At 30.9% G+C, this 14,477-nt stretch overlaps 2 protein-coding genes and 3 long non-coding RNA genes across 5 annotated transcripts in view; 4 read left to right on the top strand and 1 right to left on the bottom strand.

Moving 5' to 3' along the window:
* Positions 1 to 14,477, bottom strand: part of LOC145334352 (chloride intracellular channel Clic-like) — a 426,064-nt gene that overhangs the window by 264,586 nt on the left and 147,001 nt on the right. The window lies entirely within an intron of this gene.
* Positions 353 to 1,340, top strand: LOC145333059 (uncharacterized). Its single transcript, XR_013884431.1, has 2 exons — positions 353 to 438; positions 925 to 1,340. It is a non-coding gene; the product is annotated as an uncharacterized LOC145333059 (long non-coding RNA).
* LOC145333709 (uncharacterized) lies at positions 4,371 to 6,445 on the top strand. The gene is made up of 4 exons (XR_013884583.1): positions 4,371 to 4,537; positions 5,226 to 5,302; positions 5,778 to 5,844; positions 6,364 to 6,445. It is a non-coding gene; the product is annotated as an uncharacterized LOC145333709 (long non-coding RNA).
* On the top strand, positions 6,893 to 7,883 carry LOC145334489 (uncharacterized). The gene is made up of 3 exons (XR_013884834.1): positions 6,893 to 6,937; positions 7,302 to 7,375; positions 7,836 to 7,883. It is a non-coding gene; the product is annotated as an uncharacterized LOC145334489 (long non-coding RNA).
* LOC145334729 (carbohydrate sulfotransferase 3-like) lies at positions 9,320 to 13,833 on the top strand. The gene is made up of 6 exons (XM_080180317.1): positions 9,320 to 9,398; positions 9,656 to 9,708; positions 10,257 to 10,317; positions 10,799 to 10,863; positions 11,409 to 11,489; positions 13,661 to 13,833. The coding sequence occupies exons 3-6, from the start codon at positions 10,288 to 10,290 to the stop codon at positions 13,731 to 13,733; spliced, it is 249 nt and encodes an 82-aa protein (XP_080036443.1). The 5' UTR covers positions 9,320 to 9,398; positions 9,656 to 9,708; positions 10,257 to 10,287; the 3' UTR covers positions 13,734 to 13,833.

Consider the following 14,477-nt stretch of genomic DNA (forward strand, 5'->3'; position numbering starts at 1 on the left):
CCCATTTTTAATTTGAGTTTTAAAAAGAATAAGTGGGGGGGAGGGGTGTCATCTTTTATTTGGAGGGAGTAAATATTCCCTACACCTATAGTTTCACTATAAAGAGAACCATATCGGTTCATTGGTTAGCGAGATCTTTCACAACAGATTAAATAAAGCTTACAAAAGGATTCAAAATGCAAGGACATACATTTTTTTAACTCTTATTTTATACATCTTAATTGGAACTGATGATCTATTTAATAGTGAAACAATTGTATTCCATCAATTAATTAATTTAAAAAATTACCTGTTTTTATATATATACTTTATATAATAGGATTAACAGTTCAATATTGCAAAAAAACTAAATTGATGAACAACTGTGTAAAGGCGTTTCTGAAGAATTATTTATCAGAAAGAGATTTAGAAACCTATAGAACTGTTATCAAAGATAAGGTATAGTTGAGTTTCTTTATAAACATTAGGGTGGGTCGAGATCGGACATTTTTATCTGAGACCTAAGCAGGAAAATTAAATTAAATGTCCAAAATCGACCCATCCTAAAAAAGACATTTTCGAAAAAAACAGTTACTTTGTCGGGTGAGTGCTACCCCGTACTAAACAAATAATAATTATTTACTATTTCCTTAAGTTTTTTTTACCCTTAAGACAAATAAATGTTCTAAAATCTTTCTAGGCCACTCCGAAACTCACTTTGTCTCTAATAAAGTGAAACTTGTAGCAGGCTTAAATAACGATCCACCCCCTTTACCTTTACCCTTTTTACTGGATGAACGAATTGAACAATAAATGACAGGGGAAGTAACTATATCTACGATTTTTCCTCTGTCATAATATTCTACATTCATTAATTGAAATTTGTGTTTTGATACTCTTATATTTGTCATACTTACTAAATTTAACATTATATTTCATTTTTAGATTGGAATAGTGAAAAATATGAGACAAGTAGAAAATTTTCTCACATCGGGAAATGAAATCCTAGTTCTAATGACAAATCTTAAAAATATATAAACATACAGATATTAGTTAATTACATAGTAGCTTGCTACTTATAAAAATTAGCCAGAAACTTAATTTAATCTTTCCCAGTAAAAATAGTCAAAATAAAATAATATGTTTTAAATATAAGTTTGAGGTTAGACTATAAAAATATTGTTATTTTTTTTAAAATATTGTTTAATCTAAATTTTAAAATATTTTATAATTTTTATTGAAATTGGCATTAATATGAATAAGTCAATATGTATGTTTTAACTTTTTATAATGAAATATAATATAAAAATATGATTGTTTTAATAAATGTAGTTGAAATAAATATTATATTAAACCTAAAACGTTTATTTAAAGCAAAGCATTTCTATAATTAGAATCCGTCCATCCTTCCGTAATGGTTAGGTAACGGTTAGCTCTTTTCGTTATTTAGACATGTTAGAATTGTCCTATCAATTCTAAACTGTGCTTGATGATTTCAATAACATATAGGTATGATATAAGAAAGTTTGAACATTCAACTCAATCAACTAACCAATTTAATAAAAATCCTCAAAGTCAAACAATTAAAAAACGTTATCATAAAACTTTGGGGACTATTGTATTAATAGCCCAATGCACCCTTCCTTCCTAATGAATTAGACTTACAATAAGTGTATTTTTGAATAGTGGTGGTCAATTTCACTGCTTTGATATCAGACTTTGATTATGATTCAAGAATGGATATATGATATATGTGGTGTGGATATTATAACTGGTAAAAAATGTCATCAAAATAGGTTATAAAGATGGAACTTTTTTATTGGTCAGTTTGTTCATCCAGTAGGAGGGGAGATGATGTTTATTTTTGCCCATATCGTGTTTCGCTTTATTAGAGACCATGAAATTCTGGTGTAAGATCCTAGTAATTATACACCCATTGATACAAGTTTAAACCAATACACCATTTTTACAATTAGTGGCTTCGTTCGTAGCCTCCAGGGCCTTTGCATCTATTTTTATTTTAAAAATAAAGGAAGAAAATCATTTTAAATGGAGGCTTTTTATGTCCCACCAATAAGGAAAATAGCTATATAGGATTAGGCATATTTCCAGTAAAGCAGTGCCCAATAGGTTCTATAGTATCTCTGGTAATACTCGCCAAAATTTTTATGAGTGAGGGGGGAGGGAGGTGAAACTTGGACGTCCTTGATGGCAAAGTCTTTTAAGGCTATTAATTCATTTTGTGTAGTATGGCACGAAAGACTAATTTGCCTCTGAAAAAAGGGAACCCACTTTGAGGAATATTGATTTCCTTTATTGTTCGTACATCAGTATATCAGATGGAATATAACCGGTTATCAGCCAAACTGAAAAATCATGTATAGCGTCGAATTGCAGACAATTTTCAACGAATGTTATATAAAAATCATGAAACTAATACCATTTATAATCCTATAATTTAAAACTTTAAATATCCACGGAAAGCTGTCTATAATACGGCGAGATAAAAAAAACTGTTTCTTAGCTAAAATACATTTGTACACATAAAACTAATAGTTTTTCCTAATATCTATATCTGTTCAAGTATAACACGGATGAAAAAAATGCATAAAAGCGAAGCTATGAAAACAGGAAGGACGAACAATTATTTTGTAGAATTTCAGACATTAATGAGCAGAACATTAATCTATAAACAAAATTGTGTTTAAAGTTATTGTAAAATTGCGAAAATACAGGATACTATATTAGGACATACTTTCATTTTTATGATTTAATTATAGAGATGCTTCGCTTATAATATTTTACCTTGTTGTCCTAGGATAAATCATTACAAAAATCAAATAAATAGAATAATAAAATCATACAAAAGTAGTTGTCAAATAGTCTAAAATCAGCACATTTTAACATGGACGTACGGACTTTTTGGTAACAATTATAAAGTTGCTACGCTTACTAAATTGTACCTAACTATTATAGGAATCATCGTACAAAGATGGAAATTGATAGGACAATTCTAACATGTCTAAAATAACGAAAAGAGCTATCCGTTTCGAGCAGATATATGGACGGACCTACCCTAATTATAGAAAAGCTTTTCTTTTAAAAACAGGTGGCTATCAATTTAATACATATGTGTCTTCACGAATAAATGGACAATTAATAAAATTCAAAATTATTTAAATGATATTAAAATAAATGCTATATTAGTTAGAATCTCAGTCTCAGAATAGTTATTATCGTATTATAGACAGCTTTCCGAGGATATTAGAATGAAAATGATAAATTTAAATCCTGAATTGTAAGCCCAAGGATCCAAATGCCCGAGAAATTAGAACTAGGATTATTTTTTTGATATTTTTTTTTAATATTCGTGGAAAATTGTCTGTATTGCTTTACACGATTTTTCACCATGGCTGAGAACCGGTTCTAATCCAGCAGATATTAATCGGTTTCAAATTCATACTGAATGTTCGCTAATTATGCCGTACGTCCGTCCGAGATAGCTAGCTTTTATTCGTTAATTTAGGCATGTTAAAATTGTCCTATCGATTTCAAACTTTGCATGATGATTCCTGTTGTAGTTAGTTACGATTTAGAAAGCGTAGCAACTCTATAATCATAACCAGAATGTCCGTATGTCCATTTTAAACATGTTGATTTTTCTACTTTTTGAACAACAAATTTTTATGTGATCTAATTATCCGTTTGATCTGATTTTTGGTATATTGATTCCTGGGACAACAAAGATCAATATTATAAGCGAAGGAACTCTATAATCAAGCCCTTAAAACGTAAGTATGTCCATAAACATTATCCTGTATCAAGCAGTTTTTTAACAAATTTACTTACAATTTTGCTTCGACTGTTATACTTTTATATTCTGATGATTCAGTTTAGACACTATACAAGTGTTAATGTCCGTTTGTCCTACCGTTTTAGTGCTTCGCTTTTATGGATGTTGCCATCCTTGTTAAAGATTATATATTATACTATTTTTGGTTCGGATTCAAAACAGTGGCGTGCACAGCATTTTTATCAATTATGTGTTTTTCTTGAAGGCGATGAAAATAGGATAGCAGTCCATCACAAATTCAATTGGATGTTGACACCCTATGACATATGGTTCGAATCCTAGAAAAGTGTAATAATTATGTAACGCTTTATTCGGTATTTGAGTTTCTTATTTTTTTTAAATTTGTATAGGTTAAATAAAAATTCAAAATATTTAAAGTCAATTTTGACTTACTTTATTCCTGCTTATTAATTGTTAATTACTAAGAAATCAGTTTACGTTGCATTACGAATTTTATGACACCAAAATAAAATCTAATGTAATTTTAAATGTAAATGTATTTAAAATTAAAATTTACATTCAATGAAACATACAAATTTTAAAAAAGTTTATGAATGATAAAAAAGTTTCAAAGACATAAAATCAAGGTGATTCAACTAAAATTGGGAGGAAATTAAAGAATTAAAAAGCGCCTCAAAGTTGTGAATTTTCTAACTAAAATTAAAATTGATTTGCTCCAATGTGGCCAAAAGTGATCAACAGAAGGTAATAATCCTGAGGTGGATTCTTAAAAAAATTTGCCCTACTAATCGCTCAGTGGGGCAAAATTTTTTCGTGAAAAATCCACCAAAAACACATAAAAAATCTACAAAAATTAAATAAAATCTTATGTTCATAACCCTTCTTTACATTTGTTTAATTTTTGTAGATTTTTAATGTGATTTTGGTGGATTTTTCACGAAAACAATTTTGCCCCACTAAGCGATTAGTGGGGAAATTTTTTTTAAGAATCCACCTCTGGACATAGGTTATACTTGGATATATTGATAGGGGAAAATTTGATGTACATTCATGTTGTTATCATGAACCTCATTTATTGGTCAGTTTTTTCTCAGGAGGAGAGGGGTTGGGTAAAGGGTGTGAATATTCTAGTGCATTATTCAAGTAATTATATCGATTCTTGTTACAATAAAGTTTGACTGCGATGCACTGACAAAAATATAGCTACTGTGTGAAAAGGAAAATTACACATACTTCATAGGGGTAGCCAAACACCCTAGGTTAGGTTTTATTAGGTACAGGGTAGCTCCGCATGGTTAGAGCCCTCGCAGTATTAAAATACATAAACTACCCCCTATTCTATTTTTTAGGTAAAAAATGTTAGGGATGGGGTTTGTGTGTTTGCTAGGCACTTTGCGCGAAAGAGCTAGTCTTACAAAGATATTTTTTTTAGGAATTTAACCTTCTTGATAACAACAATGATAGTTTGCTATTATGGTACAAAAATACTTTTGCAATTAGATAACTCAGGTCAGTCAAACTATAAATCAAATATAAGGGTACTGATAATGGATATAAGATATTCGTGGATATCATGACAGGGAAAAATTGTCGTCATAGCATGGATTTCGTTTATTGGTCAGTTTGATTATTTAGTAGGAGCAGAGGGGATGTGGATGGAAGAGGGAATCGTTATTTTAGCCTGCTGCAAGTTTCACTTTATTAGATAACTTCAAAATTTGGTGTAAAATCCAAGTAATAAAACATCAATTGTGATAGTTTTTAGTTTTACGGGGCGTGTAAGAGTGTATAGCATCGAATTAGAGACAACTTTCCACGAATATTAATATAAGAATCATAAATTAAATTCCAGTTTTGTTAGGACGGGCCTTTGGCTTTTCGTGGCTAAGAAAACTGGTTTTTATCTTGTTTAACTTTAATATCCACGGAAACCTGTCTATACTACGATATTTCATATGGACATGATTATCTTGTTGTTATTTAGATATGAGTAGCGGCAGTCTTAATAGAGTTTCACATAATGTAAATGTTTTAATACTAGCATATGCAAGGTAATAGATTGCAGTAGCGCGGCTGCCTTATAACTTTAGTGTGTCTGTCTATCTGTTCCTATTTTAAGCTTCTATTTGGTAGGGTGTTGGGGGAGGGGGGTAGGGCTATCTATCTATCTTTCTATCTATCTATCTATCTATCTATCTATCTATCTATCTATCTATCTATCTATCTATCTATCTATCTATCTATCTATCTATCTATCTATCTATCTATCTATCTATCTATCTATCTATCTATCTATCTATCTATCTATCTATCTATCTATCTATCTATCTATCTATCTATCTATCTATCTATCTATCTATCTATCTATCTATCTATCTATCTATCTATCTATCTATCTATCTATCTATCTATCTATCTATCTATCTATCTATCTATCTATCTATCTATCTATCTATCTATCTATCTATCTATCTATCTATCTATCTATCTATCTATCTATATATATATATATCTATCTATCTATCTATCTATCTATCTATCTATCTATCTATCTATCTATCAATTTCTAGATCAGGTTCTTCCTTTACTGGGGAGCTACTTAGTGCCAGCAGGGAAGCTTTCTATGTGTATGAACCTTTCTACAATGTCAGGAATAGTAAACTAAAACTCTAATGAGCGTTGATGATTTTATTATGTTAACATAAATATTACTAAAAATGTTATAAATTGCATAATTAAACAATTACAGAGTGCGGCACATAAATCCGGACAAATTCTAATTTTTAAACAAATGAACATAAAATCGTCAATTTTAAAGATTTTATTGAATTTTCAAAACTGAGAGGCAGAATAGGTATATGACTATTAGATTATTTTTAAAAATGGCCGCCAACCTAAATCACCGCCTCTACCCGCCTCCTCAACCGCCGGCAGGTCCAGGTCAAAATATACCCGTGCAAGCTGGCGTAGTTCTCCTTGATAGTGGCAATGAGGGAGTGAGTGTAATACTTGTAATTAAACAATGCAATTCAAAAAGTTTGATTGATTCTTTTGTTTTTCTAATGGTATTAATTATAAGCAGATAATTTGTTTTCTATGAACGTCAGGGTGGAGCAAGTCGGTATTGAACGAGCAGTTCTAGAGGTTAGTCAAAACAAATAGAAAAACAAAAATCCAAAGATGTACACCAATATAAAATCTATATCATATTTCATTATTGAAGCAAATCTATATAATTTACATCATCTGTCCGTCTGTCCGTCCGTAATGGTTTAGGGAAAATATTAAAATAAGATTTTCTCGGCTGCTGTTAAAAATAGAGTGCTGAGGAAAAGCTTAATATTGTTGTTTTCCTTTTATTTTCCTTAATAGTAACAATTGCAGCATGCCGTGTACAAAGAAATAAGTTTTTTTAGTTCCATTTTTCTTACTTTAAGGGCACAACTTTTCTAATAATTGTCATATTTTGAGAGGAAAGGGATGTAGAGGCATTTTCTTTCTTTTTCAGAATGGTAACGTGTCAATTCCCTTTGTGGAAAGAGTGGTGACAGATATTTTTAACTGTCAAGGAAAAATTCCAAAGTAAGTTACAGAAATGGATATAGAGTATGATCATATACTGACGAAATGAAGTGAAGTAAATGCTTAAATGAGGCTTATAGATTTTTTTAATAATACAACAAACATTTTGTACCAGAAAAAAATGTTTCAAAGTTTTCAACAAACTATGCCTTAAAAACCGGTTTTTCCAAAGTGCCTTATTTTCTTAATATTTATGGACCATGGCCAATTTAAAAGGTGTGCAAAAATACGTATATTATGTTTAATTTAAACTGCGCGGCTTGTGTTAATAGTAGAAAATGTGGTACATACTGTTAGAATCATAAACTTTAGTTTTTGGAGTCATTTCTGTGCTATGTACAGTATAGGAGCTACGTGGTAAAATGTTCCAACAAGCTACAAATGGCACAAAAATAGTATTAATATTAATATATACCGAGCCTTGAAAAGAAAAAATTCCACCAAACTGTTTTAATTTTAGAAAAATAGTTAGAGGAAAGGCACAATGTCATAATTCTAAAATAAAGGTAAAAATTAGTTTGTCCATAAAATCATTCACATCATTAAGCAAGATGCGGTTCATAAATATAGTGTATCCTGTCCTCATAGATTATTTGAGGCTAAGTAGTAATATTTATGTCAGTCTTTACATCCTAAAAAATAAATTTGTATTGATTTTACATTTATATTTGGCTTTATTATTATATATCTAAATAAAGAATAATCCACACAACTACGTGCCCTAGGTGGTCGAGACCCTTTTTGTCTGCTAGCAAATTACTTTCTGTGTATATGTACGCGGCTGTCTTAATATTTCCACCTCTATATCTGATTTTAAAGACCCTATACAAAAAACAGTCAGGGTCCCCGTCCTGTGGGCAGAGTTACATATAGCTCATGCTATCCTTTATATAAATCAAATATTTATTTTAACTTTTTAATGTTGGTGATTAAAGCGATTCGGTTGCACGGTGAAGCTCTGGACTCCTGGATACATGACAAAGATTTTAAGGTAATACATATATCAATTGTAGAGTAGCTGCACTTCATGTTTTATTGGTCTGGTTTTAGATGCGATGCATCTCTATGAGTATCCACTTTCCTTACTGATACACTGACTGACTACTTTCCTAAGAAATGTTAAATAACGATTTTATAGTATACAGAACAAACGCAGGAGTCCCAAACGTCAGAGTGTTAAAATATTAATTTAAGTAAGTATTTCTATACAGGTTAAGTTAGGTTGAAATATTAACATATAAATAAGCCCCCAAATGGGGTTAGGCATTAAAAATACCTGAAATATGGCTTAAAATAGGTTAGGTTAAGTGTCCACTCCTTCGTTTGTCCACTCCGACGTTTGTCCTAGGACCATACTAGGGTGTCATTAGAGTCGAAGCTATTACAGTACCTCAGTGTTTATGGTAGATTAATAACACCACTTTTATTATTCTTGTTATGTCTTTTTTAGTGGTGACAAAACAAATTTATTTTTTCTACTTTTTAAAAGTTTTTTCGCTAAAATATTTTTCCGCAATTTTTGTAATTCTCTAATTTTATTTAAAACTATCTTTCTTTCTGTCTATCAACATATCTATCCTTCAATCTATCTAGATAATCCATCTGGTTAGAGATCCACGTGGAATGATAAGGTCTCTGTCTTCAAGACCTGGCACCTGGGCTAAAGGAAATAAATTTTCCATAATGACTAAACTTTTTCAATTTATTGTACCATTCATTAGCTAGTTATCAAGAAATTATTTGAGAAACACTTGATCTTTTGTTTCTCAGCCAAAAGAAAGTGGTCTACGTTTTTACCATTATGATATTTGAACTATGAAACAGTTGGAGTTATCATAAACTCTAGTTTTTGGAAATATAAGAACCATTTTTGTGCTATTTGTAGTTTGTATTTATATCAGTTTTTTCACACAAATTTACGGAACTTGCACACGGCCAAAGTGGATACTTTTCCAATTAATTTTATGATGGAAAATTAAACTTAGGAACAAGAGATCCTGAATATCAGTGTACAAGACTAAGGGTAATGATTAATATGCTATAGTGCAGTAGAGTGAATTGTATTCTTTGCTGTTTTTCGGATTCATATTTGTTACCCACTTTATCAAATTGCTAAATGCTGTCTGTCTGACGCATTTCATCAATAGTAACCTAATAACATTTCACAGCACAGATAGGAATCCTGATAAAGGTCGGAGTATCAAAGATCGGTTGTCTGTTTCTCTGTATGGGTATAACTACTGGATCAATTCTTGATCCCTAATAGACCTCTAATTTCAGAAAGATATTGCATTGGAAGAAATAATTGGATCGGACAGATATTTTAGAGTTAGGTATTGATTTTTTTATAATCTATACTTATAAGAAACCTGGAGGATCAGGACCTGCTGGATCATACCTGGTATTTGCTTTGTTGGAGTCATAGAAATATTTCTAAAAAATATTCCAACTTATGTCTAATCACTACATTTAAAAGTCAAATTAGTTATGCCATCTATAACTAACAAACAGAGAAAAAATCTTGATCTTTTAGGTGTATTTCCCCAGTTGAGTTTTCTTGTATGCTTATGTATAACTCCTCCCACCCCCTAATCCCCCAAAAAGAAGAAATCATTTAACCCCACATAATCTTAGGTTTAAAATATGGTTTTCCTGAATTTCAAAGGTTTAAAAGTGGGGTATTTTTTTCGAGATATTTCGTAAGGTTGGGTGCAAGCTTCCAGTCAGATGCACTTATTAGGACAAATTGTCCCTAATTATGACCAAACGCATAATTAAGAACAATTTGACCTAATAAGCGCATTTGACTGGATGCTTGCACCTAAAGGAATATTGTGAAAAAATACCCCCTTTGTTAACAAAACTATCCAAATATTTTTAGGTATGAAGATTTAGCAGTAAATACAGATGAGATGGCTAGAGAACTTTATTCCTTTTTAGACGTAAGTTTTAATAGCGTTGCCATTGACTGAACCAAAATATTAAACATATGTAAAATGTTCCTTATGTTAAAATACAAAAAAATATGTTTTTTTATTTATAAATTATACCACCTTTTTTTTTCAATCATTGAATAAATGTATATTATTAGGTTTTATTTCCTTTTACCAAACAATTTAAATAGAAAAATAAATATTTTTTTCATAAAAGACATATTTATTTTAAAAATCACAAAACCTTTTCAAGATGCTGTATGTAATGTATATATATGTATGTTTTCATACCTATTTTTGGCATCAGTGATGGACTATACATACTGGATAATATGTGGTTTAGGGTACCTTCACAAAAATATCAGCAATTTTTCTTGAATAGCAGTCGAGAATATAACGTTACGGACTAACTGACGTATGGATGGACATAAAAAGTGAATTAAATAGTAGGTTAGCTACTAATGATTATAATTTTATATTTGTTTTTAAGATTCCATATTCAGAAGAAGTTGATAAATTTGTATACTCTCATACTCATGCTTCTAATTCTTCTAGGTTAGTAGCATCTGTAGATAGATATATAGATAAATAGATAGATAGATAGATATATAGATAGATATATAGATAGATATATAGATATTTAGATAGGTAGGTAGGTAGATAGATAGATATTATAAAATAAAGAGGTAGGTGTGTAAAAGACTTATAGGGCTTATCTAATTAGATACTAACAGGCTTGCCTGGGATATTTCATAGGATTTTGCCAGGAACGTCTAAAGGGGGGGGGGGGGGGTAAAGGAGAGATCCCCCCCCCCCTAAGGTAGGCACCCCCAACATTTTAAATTTGTTTTACCCCCCTCCCTCCCCCGAATTAAAAATCTTGAACGTCCTTGCCTCTATGATATAAAGGTTATCCCCCCCCCCACAAAAAAAATATTTCAATTTTTTCCCCTGACCCCTTCCAAAAGCTTGGACGTCCTTGGATTTGGCGCATTATATTAGATAATATGGAAACAAACATATAAAACTATTAAAATGAGAGAAATATAAAAAATCCTAATAAAAAAGATAAATACAAATTTAATACTAAAAAATTTTAGGAAGAAGTACTACAGCACTTTTAGGAAAGAGACGTTTAATCCAGATTCTTGGAAAACACTTTTGCCCCTTCCAAAAATAAGGTTTGCATTTAATTGTAGTTGTGAAGCTATCCTATCATGAAGTAGTAAGGTTTTTTTCGTCAGAAGCTTAAGATCTTGGAAAACGCAGGGCTGAATTTAGTACACTTTTCTAGAAAGCTTTTTTAATAAAGCAAAAGTAAGTTTACATATTAGAATGTCTGTAAGCAATTTACGGACAAAAATAGGGTTCCTTATTCACAGTGCAAATGAAGGTGCTTTGAATTTTGTGTCAGAACTTAAATTGGGACATAGTGCATTTCATTACCCTAGGTTAGGTTACTTTATTTCACTTTTCAATAAAATCTAAAATGCAGCGGTTTTTCGGAAAATTAAATTTGAAAATTTCAAGTTCAATTTTCACCCACTAGGAGTTACCGCATAATCATGACAAAAAAAGCAAAGATTCATTACTTAAAATTTTGAACAACTTTGCTTTTATAAAGTTCTTCATAAAACCACCCATGAAGTGAGTTAATTAATGGCCATTTTTATCAATTGCTTTTCTAAGGTCACGGAAATTCAGCCTTAAATAAATCATATACAGAGAGGTTTTATGACTGACTTTATAAAAGCAAAGTTGTTCAAAATTTTAAATAAATAATCTTTGCTTTTCTTGTCATAATTATGCGGTAACTCCTAGGGGATGAAAATTGAACTTGAAATTTTCAAATCTAATTTTCTCAAAAACGGCTGCATTTTAGATTTTATTGAAAAGTGAAATGAAGTTACCTAACCTAGGGTAATGAAATGCACTATGTCCTAATTTAGGTTCTGACACAAAAGTCAAAGCACCTTCGAAGGCACTGTGTATTATGTACGTACATACAATATACATATGTTTATAAAACTGTTTTTCTATTCTTTACCACACATTCCTTTTTTTTTCATTTTTTCTAAAAATCAGCCATTTGACGTCATAAAAATAAGGGATTGTCAATCACTTTTTTAGGGTTTTTCTTTTCTATTTCTCCTCTCATCTCCCTCATTTTTATGACGTCACAGGGCTGAATTGGTTGGACACTTTGTCCCCCTACGATTTTTTCAAATTTTAAATTCAGTTAGTCTTGAATTCAAAAGTTCCTTTCTATTTAAAATTATAAACAAGATTTGAAATTTCCTAAGGGCTTATTCGTTCTTGATAGACTTCTGAAAAAAGATGTGAGGATTCGTGCTTTTAGCGAACATCTACATTTAAACTGACCTGTCCTACCAAGATGGGTAATTGTTCATTGCATTCATGTTCCTTGTAACTTTGAAAGTTTTAATCCCGGTTTCATTATTGCAAAGCTAAGCTTTTCTATAATTAGGATCGGTGCGTCATCCGTTCTGGTCAGCTTTTTCGTTAATTCTACAATTTATGATTGTCCTATTGGTTTCAAACTTTAGATGATGATGCCTGAAGTAATTAGGTACAATTTAAAAAGCAAAGCAATTCTATATTAATATCTCAATCGGTCATCTACATAATCAAGTCCTAAAAATTAGGGTTGGGCCGGATATCCGGTGTGGCCGGATATCCGGCCGGATATCCGGCCATTTAATATCCGGCCGGATACCGGATATTGAAACTATCCGGCCGGATATCCGGCCCTATAATTTTTTACACTTTACACCAAAAATCTCTGCTTTTTAAAATCTTAAATGGCTATAATTTTCTTATTATTGAAGCTAGAAGAACATTTTTTCTGAATAAGTTTAACTTTATGTAAATTTATATAAGATTTCTGAAGAAATTTTTTTTTACTACTTTAATATCTGGTAATTTGGCCGGTTATCCGGCCGGATATCCGGTAATTTGGCCGGTTATCCGGCCGGATATCCGGTAATTTGGCCGGATAACCGGATATTTGCCGGATATCCGGCGTTGGCCGGATATCCGGCCGGTTACCGGATATCCGGCCGGTTACCGGATATCCGGCATTTGAAATCAGCCGGATATCCGGTATCCGGTATCCGGCCAAAAAAGTATCCGGCCCAACCCTACTAAAAATGTAGGTATGTCCTTAGACAGAATCCTGTATTTACGCAATTTGCAAGAAGTGTATATATAATTTTGTTTATACTTTACATTTAATATTCTGCCTTTTAAATTTTGACTCTTTACAACTCATCATGTTAGTTTGTTCGACCGTTTGCTTATATGGATGTTATTCACAAAATTAATTTTTTAGGGAGATAGAGAGTAAATGCGAGGATGTTTTAAAAACACTTGGATATGATGTTTTTAATCCAGAACAGAACTGATTTTTCAAGAGTTCGATCAGCAACATAACTGTTCTAGTATTGTTTCGAAACCGATTAATATCCGCTGGATTAGAACCCGTTCTCAGCAATACTTAATAATCATGTATTGTACAGCATTGTATTTCTTAAATTTTTTTTACGTACAATACAATAAAATTAATACCATTTTTTGTAAGTCAGAGACTTCGGCCCCTCAGAGCAAAAAAAAACTGGTTTTAATCTAATAATTTTTCATTCCAATATCGTGAGAAGCTGTCTTTATTAAACGATGCAATAAACAACTATTTTCAATTTCTTGGTATTCTCCGAAATACAAAAAAAATATGTTTGTTATAATGTTTTTTATCGTCGTAATACAAATTTATAATACAATTAAGACTTAAACTCAAAGTTATTTTTAAAAAAAACGATCTGCAGCTATTTTTTTTAAAAAAAGGCCTGTATTGATTCTTTAAAAAATTACCAAAAATTAATATTTCTTTTTTGTTGTTGCATATTTCAGATATTTATTAAAATGTTTAATTTGAAAATTATTGATTTTACGAATTGATTTATATTTTATTTTTTGTATTATACGTAAACTTATTGTATTGTTGTTTTTGTATAATTCTTATACTTAGTTAATTAGCAAAATAAATATTGGAAATTTTATCTTAAAAATCACTAAACCTCGTATTTATAATATCGTAAGTAAAGTAGCAAGATTTTAATACTTTTCATTCAGGAATCTAAAGGGATAAGACC

Source organism: Acartia tonsa, chromosome 12 (genome assembly GCF_053477335.1).
Source record: "Acartia tonsa isolate MP-2025a chromosome 12, ASM5347733v1, whole genome shotgun sequence".
Taxonomy (NCBI): Eukaryota; Metazoa; Arthropoda; class Copepoda; order Calanoida; family Acartiidae; genus Acartia; species Acartia tonsa.